This window comes from Podarcis erhardii (assembly GCF_964252035.2).
Source record: "Podarcis erhardii genome assembly, chromosome: 15".
In the NCBI taxonomy this organism is placed as follows: Eukaryota; Metazoa; Chordata; class Lepidosauria; order Squamata; family Lacertidae; genus Podarcis; species Podarcis erhardii.
Window position 1 is genome coordinate 38,565,508 of NC_138505.1, and position 19,118 is coordinate 38,584,625.

Genomic DNA, 19,118 nt, shown 5'->3' on the forward strand with positions numbered 1-19,118 from the left:
AGCTTGCACAGAGGGGTGAAATGCAAGGAGGGGAGGCAGAGGCTTGGGGTGCCGAAGTTCTTATGTTGGGGGAGAAGCCGGAAAGGGCCACTCCCGGATTCTGCAAGTGACTGAGACAGACATGGACTTGGTAGATCTGCACTGTAAATAGTTTGCACAATAAACCTGTAAAAGATAGGTTGGAGTTCTGCCTGGTTACTCACGAGCAACCACCACACAGCACCTGACAGACACTTTGCACTTCCTCCCATTTTGCTGCTGCTGTGCAGCTGTGAACTAATCTATGGTTTGATTTGCTGTGTTGTCTGAACCTGGGTTTATGGTTTGTTTTGTTCTAGACAAACCATAAGCTGTAACCAAGATAACCATGAGTTGTAACCCTTGCATCACACACAAGTGAGAAATGGAACCCAGGCGAGCTGAGGCAGACCAGGACAAGCTTCTCAGTGACTATATGATACAAAACACTCTCCTAGTGGCAAAGCTTCTGTCAGCAGCTCTTTGTAGGGAATTATGTGTGGCTGTAGCCACCCACCCACCTTTTAACCTGGTACACCTTGTAACTGCTGTGTGCATTTTAGAACATTATGGATTATATCTCTCATGATTCTCACTCTACATTCTCACTTACAAGAGGTGGCAAAGTTCTGAGATGGTAGAACAGGTCACTCTTGCCGGAGGTATGAGCCGATCTTTTGCAGGTGGCTTTTAGAAGCTTCTAATGGACCTCAGTTTTTCTGCCCTTACTTATCTCCCCATTGGGGAACCCCTGAAAAACTTTGAGAAATGCTAGCATTGCAGGACTCCCCCAACTCAAATCTGGCAGCATCATCCAGCATCTTCAATTGGTTGCTGGGGCTGTAACACCGTGGCAGGACTGCCATACCTGGTCTTGTAGGCTTACAGTGGTGGTAGCTGTGCCTCAGGGGGCATTGCAGGGAAGCTGAGATTATGCTTGGTTTCTTGAGCCCAGCCAATGCTGCCAGCCAAGTCCAGGTGGGGACATGCAGGCAGCTGAATGAATGATAGATTTATTTGAATCGTGGAAGTTTATTTTAATGATTTGATGGCATTGTTTGGTTCTGGGATTTAAGTCGGTGTTATTGTATTATGCAAGTGCTTTTATACTTGCAAACTACTTATAAGACAATAATGTGGTATATAAATTTAATAACAACCACAACAGTTGGGGCCATTGGTGGGGAAGGCCCACCCCAGGGCACTGGATCAGGTTTCCTCTCCAATGCTTTTGCTGTAATGCCACTTCCGAGCTAGGGAGGAGGTGGGGTTGCGGGCTTCACGCCCCTCCCCACCATCGCGGGGGCTGGCTTTCATACCCCACGATACCAGGGAATCCTCGGATGCATCATCCCCCTGGCCAGAGTGTGGTGGAGTCTCCTTCTTTGGAGGTCTTTAAGCAGAGGCTTGACAACCATATGTCAGGAGTGCTCTGATGGTGTTTCCTGCTTGGCAGGGGGTTGGACTCGATGGCCCTTGTGGTCTCTTCCAACTCTATGATTCTATGATTCTATGATTCTATGATTCTATGATTCAGCCAATCGGCTGCCCCGGGAGCGTGGCCTGGATTATTTAGGCTGGTGCGGCCAAGGATCTCCCTCTTTCCCACACCTCAGCCGTACAGGTTTTTCCCTTCCCTCCCACCCGTTAGGCTAGGCTCTTTGACCTTGCTATGGACTTTGGTTGGTCGCCGTCAAGGGGCCTGGTAGGAATTTTTCCAACTAGCAGATTGGCACCAGCCACTTGGTTTTTGCCTACCTCGTAGCAAACCGTCACAACTCCCAGGTATTGGCGGTTAGGCATTGGCAGGGGTATGGTAGTATTGTCATGCAGATGAAGGGGGGGGAGGAAGCGCCATCACTTCCCCCCAAATCAAAGGGTAGTCTGGTAAAGGATTCCAGGGGTGTGGCCTTGTCCTAAGCCTAGGGAGGTGAGGGCCTAAGGCACGCCCCCAAGCGGCGACCCCAGGGGAGTTCCTAGTTGATGTCCATCAGCGGGACTCCCCCTACTGGTGGTTAACCCTTGCCAGTCTTCAAGCAAGCGGGCTGAAGCTGGTTAGTGATAGGACCAATGCCTAAGCCAATACCGCTCAATTCCTGTAATCAATAAAGTTGTGGCCTAATTTGACCCATTAACCTGAATTCTTGTGTCTCGTGTCTTTATTTCTGAGGGGGGAGCCGGGAACTCGCCACACAACCAGGCCTTTGGCTGATCAACATTCTATGGCCTTTTAAATGTGTTTATGGCGGGGGGGGGGGGGATATTGGTTCATTTTTGTTCTTGTTTTATTATGCAATTTGTGCAGATGAAGAGTGATATACAAAATTTAATAATAATAGCAATAGCAACAACCCAGAACTGCTGGAAACACTTTTAGCAATCCACTGAGGCATGGCAGAAACTCAGTACAATGTTTCCAGGGTAAAATATGCTGTCTCTCGTATGCATTTTCAAGCTTAAAGGATCCAGCAATTAGCATAAGCCATTTGATACACACTGCAGTGTCTTTGAATACAGTAGAGGCACCGTTTGCTTGCTTGCTTGCTTGCTTGCTTGCTTGCTTGCTTATTTATTTATTTTTGAAAACGTCGCTACTCTGAATATTTGATTCCCTCTTCATCTCCTGTATGCATTATAGAATTCCGTTAGGTCTGAGCTCTGTCTGTGAAGCTGTGCGGAGACAGGCGTGTTTATTGTGCATGGCCCCAGCACGTACCAACCGCACAATGACATTACTATGCTGCGAGTGTGTGTGCCCGTGTATAATCCCCGTGCTTATGGCATTTTGATGCAAGCCTGGAATAGGACTTGTGGCATGGCATTGCGGTTCTATGGTGTTCAACAGAAGAACCTCAAGAAATCAAAGCCGCATTTCACAGCGCATTACGTTACACGAGGCAGTAAAAAATAATAATACCCCTGATTTATAGGTTTTCAGCATTCTTAAAGTGGGACCATTTTAACTACTTAAAAGTGCCAAGCCTATACAAGTCCATTCGGACACAAGCCTTGCTGAGTCCAGTGAGTTCCCTGGTATGAATAGATGGCTCTGTCCATTTTGGATTTCTCCATTTCTCATTTTCCCAAGCTTACATTTCTGCAGCAATTTGTGATTAAAAAAAAAAAGCCTAAAATATAATTCACCAGGAATTCCATATGAATTTCTCCTAATAAGCTTATTTTCTGTGCAGTTTCCCTTGATATACACAGTTTTGCAAACCATTGTTCCCCAATACATTTTTGTATGTTATTTTCACAAATATATGCATTTTATGCACTCTTTGCCTTAGCATATGAATTTCTGAACATATCACTTAGCTGGAGTATTGCACTGCAAAATTTAGAATGTGCACATTTCAAGGGATGGCTGTGTTTTTGTTTGTCTATTGTTTTGAAAAATGTGGATTCATCTTTAATGCAGACTCAGTCACATCCCAGCCCCCAATTCCCCCTCCCAGATAACTGTGTATAGGATTGCAGCATACGTAATTAGCCATTCCCAAAAAAAACCCAACCTCATAAGTTTGTTCCTCAGAAAGGAGAGCAAAACACAATTTTAATTGAAGGGCATTAGATGTCTTTTGATCTTAACAATTTCAAAGCTTCACACTTAAAATGGGAGGGGGGCTAAAATACGGATTTTTAATTGCTTACAAAGCATTCTGAAATCACACCAAATGATTCCCCACCTGTCTTGAAAATCCATGAACGAGTCCTTCAGAAAGGGACTGGGAGAGAGTGGGAAATTGTTGGGGTGTTCAATTCCTTGCTTAAGTTGAACTAAATCCAATTCTGATGCACCCAAACCAGTTTAGGAAGCTGATGTACACAAAATCAGACCACTGTTGGTCCATCTAGTTCAATATGGTCTACACGAGGGCTGGGGAAAAAAATTAAGCCTCAGGGTTACTTTCCTTGGGCAACCTTTCAAGAGCCACAAATCAGTGACAAGTAGGACTCAATGCAAGAGTTGCATAAGCAAGGGATGTGATTTTTTAAATCTTTGTTCAGTAGGCTAGTTTCTACATATACTCACACAATCCACTCTATGCTAAGGTTACTAGATTTTTTTCAACGAATCTGAGGACACTTTTCAACTTCATTGGATTTTGTATGGGGACTGATTTGTACATCCGGGGACTGTCCCTGGAAAACGGGGATGTCTGGTAACCTTAAAGGTAAAGGTAAAGGGACCCCATACCAGTTGAGAATGACTCTGGGCTTGCGGTGCTCATCTCACTCTACAGGCTGAGGGAGCTGGCGTTTGTCCGCAGACAGCTTCCAGGTCATGTGACCAGCATGACTAAGCTGCTTCTGGTGAACCAGAGCAGCCCACAGAAACGCCATTTACCTTCCCGCCGGGAAAAGATACCTATTTATCTATTTGCACTTTGTCGTGCTTTCGAACTGCTAGGTTGGCAGGAGCTGGAACCGAGCAACAGGAGCTCACCCCGTTACAGGGATTCAAACTGCTGACCTTCTGATCGGCAAGTCCTAGGCTCTGTGGTTTAGACCACAGTGCCACCCGCGTCCTTACTCTATGCTAAGCCCAGGCAAGCAAAAGGCATAATCAGTATTTAATTTCCAATCAAGGAAAAACCACTGAAGGTGGTTCCCTGTCCCCTGTTGTAGTTCCCAGCATCTGGGATTCAAAAGCATTTTAGTCTCTAACAGTGGAGGTAGAGCATAGCCATCATCGGTGTTATTTTTCTAGAAAAAAAGGTGCTGGATCTCACCATGAACTCCCTAGTTCTCTTAGAATGGCGCCCACCTGAGATGTGCCAGAGATGAGCTCCCGTGAGCTCTGGCTAAAAAAAGCCCTGGTCATCATGACTATTAGCCACTGAAGCTTTATCCTCCATGATTTCCCAAGTTCCTAGTCTCCCATCCAGACCCAGACCCAGCCTAGACCTGCTTAATTCAGGAAGGTGGGTGCAATGTGTACCTTCAAACCGCACCTGGGGATTTTGAAATGATGATATTGCAAACCTTCCAAAATGAAAACAAAAACCAGAATAGCTCTTTTCCCCCACCCCAGGGTTTTTATTATTGTATGTACATTTTCCCTGTAAGAAGACAGATCTCTATTTTCCAGTGAAAGAGAAAGAAAGAAAGAAAGAAAGAAAGAAAGAAAGAAAGAAAGAAAGAAAGAAAGAGGGAGGGAGGGAGGATTAGGGAACAATATCAAGCAGCTACAAAACAAACCCTTTTAACACAGAAAGTAAGGCTGTCACCCGACCGACAGAAGTTTTAGTCGATTAATCGTTCGTTTTAATGAATTAATAAGCGAATAATCGATTAGTCCTGTATAAATTTGCAGTTGAGTAGCTGTATTATCATCATTCTTGTTGATTTCAGATGGCGCCTGTGCATGTCATAACACGGGAGATGCGCTGAAAGGGTGAGAAAAGGGGGTTGCCCTTTCAAAAATGGCACCCATCAGCAATGTTTTCTCTAAATACTTGTATTTAAAACTGTTACATTTTCAATAATAATAATAATAATAATAATAATAATAATAATAATAATAATAATAATCTGCTGCCCAGTTTATTGGGGGCACTTTTTCACTGTCATCTTTTACAAGGTTTCTATTCGATTTATCGACTAAACATTGCAGCCCTAACAATGCAGTACACTTTGGTACATCTATGGGTTGGGGAGGGAATCCTGTCAAATGAAAATATGTAAATAGTTCATAAAATCAGGAAAGCTTTATAAACAATACAGCTGAACAAATTAACCACAAGGATGAATATTTGTTTTTTAAAAAACAAAAGCCTAGAAGGATATATCTGTCTGTATTTTGTATAAACAGATTACATTAGGTCAATTCATTCTGATCCTTTGAAAGGACCCTAGATTCCAGCTGAAAGCGAGGAATGTCTACTGTGCTTTTACAAAGAATATTTTCTAGAAAAATCATCAACCCACCCACCCACAAAATGGTTCCTTTTCCATAGTAACGGCTCATCGTAACATGGCACACTAACCCATCTTCTCTGAGTCTAGGTGCAATTCGATCAGCATTAGCTAGTATCAGATGATATATGAAAAACAGCTGGTTGTGCGCAATACCTCCAAGATTTGTAGGTAGCTGTTTAGGGGCTCACATCCCCTTGTACCTGATGGAACAGGGTAGAACAAGCCAGCTTTTTCCTGCAGCTGATCAAAACAATGCAAAGTTAGTATTTCTGGACCTCCAAACATTTTGGAGAGCCTTCTTCTATTGCTGGCTGGGTTTGAGTGCTCCATTATCCATAAAACAGAAGGCATAAAGGTGAATACAAAGATAAAGTTTTTAGAGAGAGAGATAATAATTATTTTTTACATATTGTCTTGCAGCCTTTCCATATAGTCTCTAAGTTCCTGGGAATCCCCTAAGTTCATATCTTGGCATACCCATTTGATATTATCGTCACTGTCAAAGAGGATGGAGTTGGTGTATGGGCCACCATCCTCTGGTAAGATGGTGGTATAGGATGTGAATTTGACTCTTTTCCGTTTGGGCCCAGGGGGGTTGATAGGTTCGTTTGTGATATCGTTCTCACAACCATAGTCAGCAGACCGAAGGATCTGGCTGTGGAGACTCTTCTGAGAGCTCCCGTTGAGGAGGAAATTGCTCTCCTCAAACTGCATCCCTCTGTCTATCATGGTTGTGCACTCCTCGGACGGGAGCGAAATGTCCACTGGGTTCTCCAAGAGCTCCACCTCATTCCCGAGCCACACCCAGTCATGGGAATGTGGAATGTTGCCTTGCTCACTGACAGCAAACCTTTTGTGCCTGTACTTCCAAGCAAATGCCACACAGTTAATTAAGAAGACCAATATGGCTAAACAGAAAACACACAGAAGGGCATACATGCCGATCTCAAGGTCCGTTAGACCTCTGGAAGCCAAAGTGAGGTCACTGGGACTGTTCTGCACTGGAATGTCAACTTGTATGGGGAAGCTCGTAAAGGAGGTTGGACCATTTTGGAGCTGACCCTGAGCAGTTTTGGGGTGAACAGGAGTCTTGGAAGTTGTGCTTTGGTTAGTAGCCTCTTCATGATTAATGGAAGCCCCATGTTTGGGCCAATCTTGCCCTGACCTCTCCTGCTCCAATGACTTCTCTATAGAATTACTCCCATGGCTTTTAAAATCAGCCTCAACGTCTTCAATGTCATTGGTGTCCCCTTTGTGGTCCAAATCCTTCTGGCCAAACTTGACTTTGATGCTTCCTTTCCCAACAGCCAAGCTACTCTTCCTCTTGGACTTCTGACAAGGCTCGCTGATCACCATTTCTGCTTTAATGAGTGGCCCTTGACCTTCACCTTCTGCCACCACCACAGGCTGGTCTTCCTCTTGGCTTTGATGGATGGACACCACCATTTCATCCAGGGATGTGATGGCGAGAGAAAAATCTTTCGTGTCGTAGATGTCTAAGGGTGTCACGGTGCCATCGCTGAACAGAATCCAAGCACTGACCACAGCTTCCTACAACATAGGAAAATGTATCATTTTTAAAAAGAAGCCATAACTTTTTTAAGAAGCGAAATTAATGAACCTTCGTCATTCATTTCAGTGGGTCTGTTCTGAATAGGACTAGCACTGGAAACCAACCAGTAGGTGTACACTGGGTATAACTTAGCTGAATGCGTCAGCGCTATGAGCTTTCAAAATTCAAGATGGGAAATAATGCATCTGAAATGAGTGAACTTTTTAAAAAATGAAAGCTTAGTTTTAACATTCTCTTCCTAGCAGAATGCCTCAGAATCAATTTCACATATAACCGGTCAGATCATTTGTTTTCAGACTGCATCATGAAATCAATCTGAACTCTGGGCCTTAAATTAGTCATCAAAATATTGTTTCCTAAACTCATGTGGCTGATTTAGTGAAATCGCATGAGTTGGGCTCCTCCCCCACCCTGTTTTTGTGAAGCCTGGAAATAATTACATGAAAATGAGTAACATTTCCCTCCCTCCCCCCTTGTTCTTTTGGCTTAATGTGTCAGTAAACATGAGCCAATCATTTCACTCACCCATTTTTCATATTCACATTTATGTATTTCACCTTTCCTCTATGATCCTTAGAGAGGGAGGGCCCATAACTTAGTACAGGGGTGGGGAACCTTTACCGTCCTCAAGGACCATATTCCCTAGGGAAAATCTGTTGGGGGCCATATAGAAGGGTGGCCAGGGCCAGAACTGAAAGTGGGTAGGAGGCAATATCAAAGGAGGATGTCAGTGCAACAGCACTCTCACAACACGACCACCCCATTCCTCTCTAGCTTAGTTTAATTTCTCCTACTACCCATTGGATCACATCATCTATCATGGTTACAAAAGCATACGACGAGGCCTGCTGGATCAGGCCAAAGGCCCATCTAGTCCACTGGCCTTCAGCCAATGAGTTGAGACTCATTAGTGGGCCACAGCCCATACCCTCCAACACTTCTCTGATGAAAATAGGGACTGCAATTCTATAATGATAATTTTACTATTTATACCCCACACATCTTACTGGCTTGCCCCAGCCACTCTGGGCAGCTTCCAACATATATAAAAACTCAATAAAACATTAAACTTTTTTTTTAAAAAAACCCTTCCCTATACAGGATTGCCTTCAGACAGCTTGATGGTCAGATAACTCCATACCTTCCAACATTTCACCAATGAAAATAGGGACATCCAAAGAAAAAGTGGGACATTCAGGGATCAAATTAGAAACCAGAACAGCTTCTTTAAATCAGGGATGTCCCGGGAAAGTAGGGACACTTGGAGGGTCTGACAGCCTGATCCAAGGTGGGTAGCCACAAGACCACTAACATCATGCAACAATATAGCAAAGGATGAAGAAATGGGTCCCCCAAATGCATGTTTAGGTTAAAAGTGGGTCCTGGATACCTCATCTAGTCCTTAGTTTGTCCTTTAGGTTACCCTCCATTTAATCTCATCTGGTTAATCTAGGTCTCCTATTTGCTAATGAAACGATGCAAGTCTGTGCTGTTCATTAATTTTGTCACTGCATCTCCCACCTGCTTTGGTGAATGAAGAATGTCAGAAGCCGATGTCGTAGAAACAATCACCCTCTTGTTTCCTTTGCTTGTCTGGAGCGAGAGGGACAAGCCTGCCACGAGCTGAACACCGAGGTCTGTGATGGTCACCCGGTCTTCCAGAACAATCACAGTCTTCTCAGCCAAAATGGAATCAGAAAGAGGTGAGAGGACCTTTAAGGGAAACAAGAGGAAAGGAAAGATGATGACAATCCACATTAAACTATCCTGGAGTTGCTGCACCATGAGTGCCTGGAGCCTGGTTGCCATACAGTGGTACTTCATTTTGAGTCCACCTCGTCGAGTGTCCATCTCGTCGAACAACCGCAGCAAACCTGGAAGCACTGGCAAACTGCTCCGTGCGCAGAGCGGTGCTTTGTCATGCATCCTTTTCATCTAGTGTCCGGGGCTCCAGAACGGATCCCGCTCACAAAACAAGGTACAACTGCATTTCAAAATGAAGATCCCTCTTAGTCACTTTGGCCTACTTGGGTTCCAATTCTAGCCACACATAACTGGGAATAAGCCCTATTGAACTTAATAGGGATTACATTTGAGTATTAGTATTAGCAAAAGTATTTTTAAAATTTCTATACTGCCCTTCAACTGAGGCAGTTTGCAATATAAAAAGACATAGACATGCATAGGATTGCTCTGCTAGCCAAATACAGTGGATTCCTGTGAAAGCAGCCAAGGGGTTGTGGGGGGCATAGTTAGTTATTTATTTCATTTTAAACCTACCCTTCATTGAGGAAGTGATCTCAGGGAAACAGAAAGGTAAAGGTACCCCTGATCATTAGGTCCAGTCATGGCCGACTCTGGGGTTGCGGTGCTCATCTCGCTTTATTGGCCGAGGGAGCTGGTGTACAGCTTCCAGGTCATGTGGCTAGCATGACTAAGCCATTTCTGGTGAACCAGAGCAGCGCACAGAAACACCGTTTACCTTCCCGCCGGAGTGGTACCTATTTATCTACTTGCACTTTGACGTGCTTTCGAACTGCTAGGTTGGCAGGAGCAGGATCAAAGCAACAGGAGCTCACCCCGTCGCAGGGATTCGAACCGCCGACCTTCTGATCAGCAAGTCCTAGGCTCTGTGGTAGGGTACATCAAATATGTTTAACTCTTAATGCTATTAGAGCACAGCTACACATGCACCAAGTGCCAAGGCTCAATCTCCAGCACCCACCCATCCCCATTTGAAAGGCAATTGGATAACAGAGTTGAAAAAGAAGTTGGGGAACTCATACTAACAAAACCCACTGCTCACTTTATTCACTGTAAAGCAGTGTAAAACACTGTAAAAAGCACTGTAAGCACTGTAAAAAGCACTGTAAAACTGTAAATTCACTGTATAGCTTCATACATTTGGGGGGGGGAATGGTTTAGAACAGGCATCCTCAACCAGCGGCCTTCCAGATGTTTTGGCCTACAACTCCCATAATCCCTAGCCAAAAGTACCAGTGGTCAGGGATGATGGGAATTGTAGACCAAAACATCTGGAGGGCTGAAGGTTGGGGATGCCTGGTTTAGAACAAGCATATGCACATTTTAAGAATGTTAAAAATAGGTCCATGCTAAAATGTGGCATGGAATGTAACGCTCCCCCTTGGAGGTTGGTCACCTGATGCACAAGGGTGGGAGGAGCCATTGTGGTGCCTTCCGAATGTTCAATTCCCATCAGCCCCAGAACAGCATGGTCCAAGGTTAGTGATGATGTGGAGGTCTGCCTCTTTATAAAGTCCAACAACTTCAACTCTCTGCAAATATGTGAGACCGAGGCCCTCGTTGTGGGGACTGGTGCATGAAAACACCACTTTATCATAGGGCATGAGAATTAACTTCCTGAAATAGAATAAAGATCCCACCTCACCTGTCTTCCACTTTCCAACAGTAGGCAGCCAACTATGACTATGGCTTTTGCTAGACCAATTTGGTCTCTGCTCAATATTAAGTAGCATTATGCCTAGACTGATCCTCTGCTTTGGTGTCTCCTCAAGATAAAGCAGCTTTCTGATTAATCATAGAATTTTATGGGTTGGAAGGGACCCTGAGAGTCATTTGGTCCAACCCCTTGCAATGCAGGAATTTCAAGTAAAGCACTCATGATAGATGGTCACCCAACCTCTGCTTAAAACTTCCAACAAAGGAGAGTCCACCACCTCCCGAGGGAGTCCATTCCAGTGTCAAACAGTTCCTACTGTCAGAAAGTTATTCCAGATGTTTAGCCGGAATCTCCTTCCTTGTAACCTGAAACCATTGGTTCAGATTACAGCCTCTGGAGCAGGAAAAAACAAGCTTGTTCCATCTTCCATGTGATGGCTCTTTAGATATTTGAAGAGACTATCATATCTCATCTCAGTCTTCTCTTACCCAAAATGAATGTATGCAACTCCTTCAGCCTTTCCTCATAAGGCTTGGTTTCCAGACCCTTGATCATCTTGGTTGGCCTCCTCTGCACATGTTCCAGCTTATCAACATCTTTCTTAAAATCTGGCATTCAGAAGTGGACACAGTGTGGTTTGACCAAGGCAGAATAGGGCATTACTACTGCGTCCCTTAGAGGGATGCGGGTGGTGCTGTGGGTTAAACCTCAGAGCCTAGGACTTGCTGGTCAGGTCAGCGGTTCGATTCCCGGTGACGGGGTGAGCTCGTGTTGCTTGGTCCCTGCTCCTGCCAACCTAGCAGTTCGAAAGCACGTCAAAGTGCAAGTAGATAAACAGGTACCGCTCCGGCGGGAAGGTAAACGGCATTTCTGTGCACTGCTCTGGTTTGCCAGAAGCAGCTTAGTCATGCTGGTCACATGACCCAGAAGCTGTATGCCGGCTCCCTCAGCCAATAAAACGAGATGAGCGCCACAACCCCAGAGTTGGTCATGACTGGACCTTTACCTTTATTGCGTCCCTTGATCTGGACATTATACTTCTGTTGATGCAGCCTATAATAGCATTAGCTGCTTTTGCTACCACAACACACTGTTGACTCAAGTTAAGCTTGTGGTCTACTAAAACCCTGCCTAAGTGTAGAATTTGTCCCTACTGAGATTCATTTTGTTAGTTTGGACCCAGTTCTCCAGTCTCTTAAGGTCATCTTGAACCCCATTTCTGTCTTCTGCGGCATTATCTATCCCTCCCAGTTTGGTGTTATCTGCAAATTGGTTGAACATCCCCTCATTTCCTTCATCCAAGTCATCTATAAAGACATTAAGCAACAATGGGCCCAGGACAGAACCCTGCGGCAACCCTCTTGTCACTTTTTTTCTCCAGGATGATGAGGATCCATTAGTGAGTACTCTTTGGGTTCAGTCTGTCAACGAGCTACAAATCTACCTACCAGTAACCTTGTGCAGCCCACATTAATGTTTCCCTTGACACTCAGCCTTACTTTGTACCTGAACTGTTGTGATTCCTTGCTCACGACCAATCAGAACCCGGCCATCTTGTAACTTGGCTACTTTGGATTCCTCCACCTTCATGAAGTCAGCCACAAGGTCCGTAATGTCAAACTGCCACTCGGAGCCAAGCATGTAGGTCAGCTGGCCTCCCAAATCGGATGATTCTGTCACAAACTGGGTGAGGACTCGTACCATGGCATGTTGGTACTGCAGGGTGCAGCCTCTGCCTTTCTTCTCGTCATCTTCATCCTCATCGCTGTCACGTGTGGGCCTGTAGGACACACACAGAAACACACACAAGAAGGTACTAGGTTGTGGTTGTTCTTGCAATACAACTGTACTCTGTTCATTTTGAATATTGCAAATTCTAAAGGCTGTATCCAGGGTAGACCCATTGAAATGAACAGGAGTGCCTAATGTAGGTTCACTAACTTCAGTGCGCTTTCTCTGGGTATAACTTATGATAGATACAACCCTGATTTTTCCATCTGAGGCTTTAATTTGTCTTTGTTGGGTTTTATCTGTGCAGGATTTCATCTTCTGTTGGGTTGGTTTTACTGATTCATTAAGGTTCCACCGAGTTGCTGCACCGTTTATTTAAATCACTTTGTTGTACTGTGCACTTTGTCTAGAGAATAGTTCTTATTAGATATCTCAGCAACTGAATAAAATAAATAAAGAAAATTTATGAAATGCCTATATTATCAGCATTGGGCATCATTTGGCCCCTCCAACACATAGACCTCACAGGGTTCACCAGAGTTAGTGTCCTCTCATCTTTGTTTATTCTTTATTCTCACTTTGCGCCTGAGGTACATTTCCATTTGCCCCTTTCTCCCTGAATGGCAGGTATCATTTTGTGGTTCACCTCAGGTGCCAAAATGTCTTGAGCTGGCTCTGGATCTGTGGGTACATAGCCTTACACTAATGTAAGATACCCCAGGCTTGTGAACTTAATGTGGGCCCCCTACACCTATCTATTGGGGGTTTGGCACTTTCTCAGACCATGCCCCCTCTCTAAGCCTTCACTGGACCTGCTCTTCATTCTCCTCAAGTGTTCTTCTCTACTGTACACAGTAAGAGTCACCTTGCTGGCTTTGGTCATTTTTCTCTGAGGGCCTGCCCACTTTTTTGCCTCTCACCTGGCCCACCAATGATGTGTGGTCCCCATAAGGTCTCCCAGGAAGGAATTAGGTCCTGATGCTGAAAGAGATTTTCCACCCCTTCCTCACACAGCAGATTACTACAATTGTGTAGAATTTGCACCACTTGGACTCAGCCAATGTAGTTACAAAGGCTCTGCCTATGTGAGTAAACCTTTCTGTGCCTCTAAGCCTGGGACTAGGGTATTTTTAGGCCCCTTGGGGGAAAGAGTACAATGTGGGAACTGATTAATAAATTACAAGGGTGCTAGGCTCCAGGCCAGAGGACAACCATATTAAAATTCACCATCCATTGGGAAGTAGGTGGCACAAGAGATCAAACCCCTCCACTGAGTTCCGTATCTTGTTGGAGCAAGTTGTTTTCTTAGAGCTACCCAAGGTCCTGCAGCTCCAGCCCATGCCTGCCTTCTGCATGACTTAGCCACCCTCGGGGATTTATTTTGCTCCACAGAGCATGGTCCTCCTGGTCAGGAGAGGACATGGTTAGAAATTCTTCTCAGCCCATGTTATCCCTCATTTTTGGAGCCCTTCCACCACCAATTGCCCCACCCTCATTTTCAACATCCAATGACTCATTCTCAGTCTTTGAGTGGCTGCAGAATGTTTGCAGGCATTCCATTATGTTTCAGCAGTTCGGTTGATGGTTAGGAGGGTTTGCAGGTGACAAGAGAAAGGCACACAGGCATTCTTTAGCCCTGTTACATACAAGAGATTCAAAGGGCATCATTTCAACATACGTCAAAAGACTCACTAAGCGGCCCTTAGAAGAAATGAACAAAAATCACTTCCTCCCACCCAACGCTCCACCCGCAGAGGTAATGCATGAACTTCAACAAGGGGATAATTATTTTCCAGCTGCATAATGAATCAAAATAAATGTTCTTGTTAAGAACATCGGTCTCTGCCTGCCTGGACTTTCCTCCCTTCTCCCCACTCTTATTTGACTTTAATTTATATTTATTCCTTTCATTTGCTGCGATTGTGGGCTTTTCGACTGCTCATTTCACAAGCCGGATTTTTCTATTAACCGAGTGCCGCTCAAGGGTTCCATGCAGTACATTAGTCATGAGAGCACACCTATCTGGAGAGCAGATTTCCATCTGGAAGAGTGGGCCGCTCATATTGATAGTGGCACATACCCAGATTAAATTATGATTCTCCCATCTACTGCAAATAAGGATAAAAGTCTCTCTCCCCCTTCCTGCTGCCCATCTATCTATGGATCAGTATGATGAGCCATATTTCTCCAGATGGGTTTTTATTATCTCCCCAGATATATTCACAAGGGATCCAGATCCTCACTTCCTTATTACATTTTTATTAATTTCCCATTCAAGGAAGCAGCGGGCAGACCAATCAATGGGTGCTATCAATGGCACGGTGCCCAAGAATCTCAGTGCTGCTTCCTGAGAGAGAACCTGGTTGGAGGCGCATTCCAATGAACACAGGAAGCTGCCCTATCATACTGTTCATCCATCTAGCTCAGTGTTGTCTAAAAGAACATGGTGCACTTCGCTGATGGGAATTGTAGCATAAAATATCTAGAGGGCAGCAGGTTGGAGGGGGCTGGTATACACTGATTGCAGTTTCCCAAAGTCTTAAGCAGGGTTTATTCCCCCTGGAGGTGCCAGAGACTGAACCTGGGGCTTTCTACATCACAGGTAGGGAACCTCAGGACCCAGGGTCAAATGATGTCCCACAAACCTCTCTATCTAGTCCTCAGAATGGTCTCCAAGAGACCCCTTGCAGTTTCGGCCCTGACATGCCCTTCCTGACACTTCGTTTGGGTGGAATGTGACCTTCAGCTGTGATAATTAAGGCTGTGGCTCAATGCATTCTCTGTGGTGAACACACTTGCAAAGCAGACCCCTAGAGCCTTCCCACCTGACTTCACCCCCTGAAAGCCCTGGATCTCTCAGTGGCCCTGCCAAACCTGGGGTGACTTGGGACTGTTTCCAAACAACTCAGTTAAAGCCTGGATCCACATGAATCAGCTGAATTCAGTTCAGGATTTAAACAGAGGATGGCTGGTCATCTGTCCCTGATTCTCTACCTGTGATTCCTACAGGGGTGGACTAGATTGTCCTTTTGGCCCCTTCCATCTCTACAGCTCGGTGCTTCTAAGGACCCAGAGACTGAGGAGGAGAGAGCCTATAGGCAGCACCACCGCCTGGATTGATGGCAAATAAGAAGGCAGGCAGGGCATTCAGAGGTTGGTGAGGATGTGTCCCATTTGCCCTAATAAATCGGCCTCCACTGCATTCTTGCCACAAGAAGAAATGGTCGCCCCCATTCAAGTCACCCATGCGATTAAGTTGCTTAAAAACAAACTTTCGCCAGCTCTATTGGAAGCATAAGCTGTCGCACGCACTCATCCAAAAACAATGGCTGGCAGGCCATGGTGCAGGCAACCGGCTGCAAATTTTCACAGCAAACAGCTTTGCCATTCCACCCCCTTCCTAAAAAAAAAGAAGAAGAAATGAATTGCTAAATAGGTGCCCAGTGGCTCTGCGGTAATCTGAATAGCTGCTGGCGAGAATGGCTTGCCAGCTTGCAAACAACGAAGATACTTGGGCCGTTCAATTCACTTCAGCTGGCCCAATAAATATGAACTAGACACCTGGGGGGTTAGATTTTTAGCACACGGCATAATGAGCTGACAGGCAGAATGTTCGCACTGGGCTAATGGCTGCTGAAGGCGTGACCTGCCGCGTCTGCGATGGCAGGTTTATTCCTCAAATGGATCTATCGCCACGAACGATTCAGCAGACATTTGCGCAAGCAAACTCCCAACAATATGGTGAACAGGGAAGCAACCGGATGAGGCACTTAACTCAGCAGAAGAATGGGCTTGTTCTTTCTTTTTTTGCCAATGCCAATGATAACCGTTAAAAATACTCTCAAGTTCCTGTCGCATTTGGCACATGTTCTGTTGGTTCACTCTTTTGGCCAGCATCTCATGGAGGAGAAATCGTGGCTCGGTAGAAGAGCACTCGCTTCGCATGCAGGTTCAAGCCTCAGCATCACCAGTTAAAAGAAAAGGATCAGCAGCTGGTGATGGGGAAGACTCATTCATGTGATACTGGACAATTATTGCAATTGGAATAGACAAGGATGGGGAACCGGTATCCCTAAAGATGTGGCTGGAATGGACCATGGGCTCCTCATCCCTGCAGGAGACAATAGTGGGCCAGATGGACAAATAGGCTCCTTGCCTGTTTTAATCTCAACACACATTTTAGGGGTGCTTCTGAAACTCCTCACATTTTTCATCTAAGATTCAAAAATGGAACTAATGCTTTAAACATCCTCCCTTGTTATCTCTTATGTTAGGAAGGGCCCTGTGTACTGACTGTTCACTGCCTTTTCCAGTTCCTTCAGATCATTTGTGAGTTTCATACGCCCTGTTATTACCAATCTGCATGTGCCATTTTTGTGAACTGATTTTATTTTTATTTTACTTATTTATTTTTAAAAAGCCCTCTCTGCAATCAACCAAGTTCGATGAGATTGCATGTTTCGTTGCATTATTTGTGTGGTGTTTTGCCACGGCAGAGTACACATGCATGACATAAAACACCACCCAAAAAAGCATTGCACTGTAATTGTAGGTTTCAATGGCATCAATTTTGCCTTGTTATTTTATCAGTACATACAGTTGTAGTGCTAAACAAACATGGGGCAGGGATTTTTCCTTTAAAATTTGCATGGAAACGGAATGGGACAGATTAGTTCATCCCCATGTAGAAGTGGGATGAAACAGACTATAATGAAACCATCCATCCCCACCTAGGGAGAGTATTGAGTACCAGACAGAGATGCCTAGAGGGTCACATTTGTCCAGCTTACCAGTGGTCAGCTATTCCTGTCCTAGCATGCAATCCCCATTTACTTGAATGAGGATGCTAAACTACATGGCTTGTCTGTGTTGCTCTCAAGAGCCATTTTTAAGGCATGATGCTGGTACCTTTTGTTGGAGGTGACAGGGATCCTCCAGCCTTTGATCTGACTCAGTTCTGTGTCAGAGATCTCTATTTGAAGAGGAAGTCGTGGAACCCAGACGGTGACTTCTAGCTGGGTGGTAAAATGCTGGTACGTGAAGTTCACAATGGTGTCCACTTTGCTTTTCATTTCCTTCCCATTAACAAAGATGGCATCGCAGTTGTCTGAAACCTTCAGAAACATCAAACAAGCAAAGTCCATTAATTACTACAAAAGGATATAGAGCTGGCTCTGGGTTTCTAAAGACCCTTCTGCAAGATACCAGCTGTGGGCTTCAACCAAGCAAGTAACCTAACATTTCCCCAACAAGGTGTACTAAATTTTCTTTTTTTTCTTTTTTTTCAAAATAATATTTATTAGCGGTTTAAAGATTACAAAAGAAAAAAAGAATTATACAATACAATACAATACAATACAATACAAAACCAAAACCAAAAACACCACACCACCCAAACCCTAAGACATTGAATCAACCAAACAAAACAGAAACAATTTAAAAACACATCCAATAATTTTGATATCATAACTTTCGTTCACTTGTTTCAGCAACCTCCTCACACCTCCCTTTTTGTATTCCACTTCTGTTAATTGTTTCAGCAATTCCTTTCCATCTTCCTCTGTTTTCTGTCCTATAATTTATCTTAACATATTCTAACCTTGTTTTTTCCCTTTAATACATTTACAATCTGTCTGTACCTAATTCCTTATAACATTTCTGCTAAAGCCATATAACTTCATTCCATCACTTTTCTAACATTCATTAATTTTACAATATTTCTGTAAATAATCTTTAAACTTTTTCCAGTCTTCTTCCACTGACTCTTCTCCCTGGTCTCGGATTCTGCCAGTCATTTCTGCCAGTTCCATATAGTCCATCAACTTCATCTGCCATTCTTCCCGGGTGGGTAAATCTTGTGTCTTCCAATACTTCGCGATGAGTATTCTTGCTGCTGTTGTTGCATACATGAAAAAAGTTCTATCCTTCTTTGGCACCAATTGGCCGACCATGCCCAGGAGAAAGGCCTCTGGTTTCTTCAGGAAGGTATATTTGAATACCTTTTTCATTTCGTTATAAATCATCTCCCAGAATGTCTTAATCCTTGGGCATGTCCACCAAAGGTGAAAGAATGTACCTTCAATCTCATTACATTTCCAACATTTATTATCGGGCAAATTGTAAATTTTTGCAAGCTTGACTGGTGTCATGTACCACCTATAAATCATTTTCATTAAGTTTTCTCTTAGGGCATTACATGCCGTAAATTTCATACCTGTGGTCCATAACTGTTCCCAGTCAGCCATCATTATGTTATGTCCAACATCTTGTGCCCATTTAATCATAGCAGATTTCACCATTTCATCCTGAGTGTTCCATTTCAACAGCAAGTTATACATTCTTGACAAATACTTAGTTTTTGGATCCAACAATTCTGTTTCCAATCTTGATTTTTCCACCTGGAAGCCAACTTTTTTGTCCAAATTGTATGCCTCCATTATTTGGTAATAA

At 44.2% G+C, this 19,118-nt stretch overlaps 1 protein-coding gene across 2 annotated transcripts in view; it reads right to left on the minus strand.

Moving 5' to 3' along the window:
- Nucleotides 1-5,535: 5,535 nt before the first annotated feature.
- TMEM132B (transmembrane protein 132B) overlaps nucleotides 5,536-19,118 on the minus strand; it is a 404,412-nt gene continuing 390,829 nt past the window's right edge. For both annotated transcript variants that reach the window (XM_081842228.1, XM_081842229.1), the window contains 4 exons: nucleotides 17,577-17,782; nucleotides 12,444-12,717; nucleotides 9,038-9,229; nucleotides 5,536-7,494 (listed from right to left, as the gene is read on the minus strand). In XM_081842228.1, the coding sequence (XP_081698354.1) occupies nucleotides 6,346-7,494; nucleotides 9,038-9,229; nucleotides 12,444-12,717; nucleotides 17,577-17,782 (1,821 nt within the window). In that variant the 3' untranslated portion in view covers nucleotides 5,536-6,345. The remainder of the gene's footprint in view (nucleotides 7,495-9,037; nucleotides 9,230-12,443; nucleotides 12,718-17,576; nucleotides 17,783-19,118) is intronic.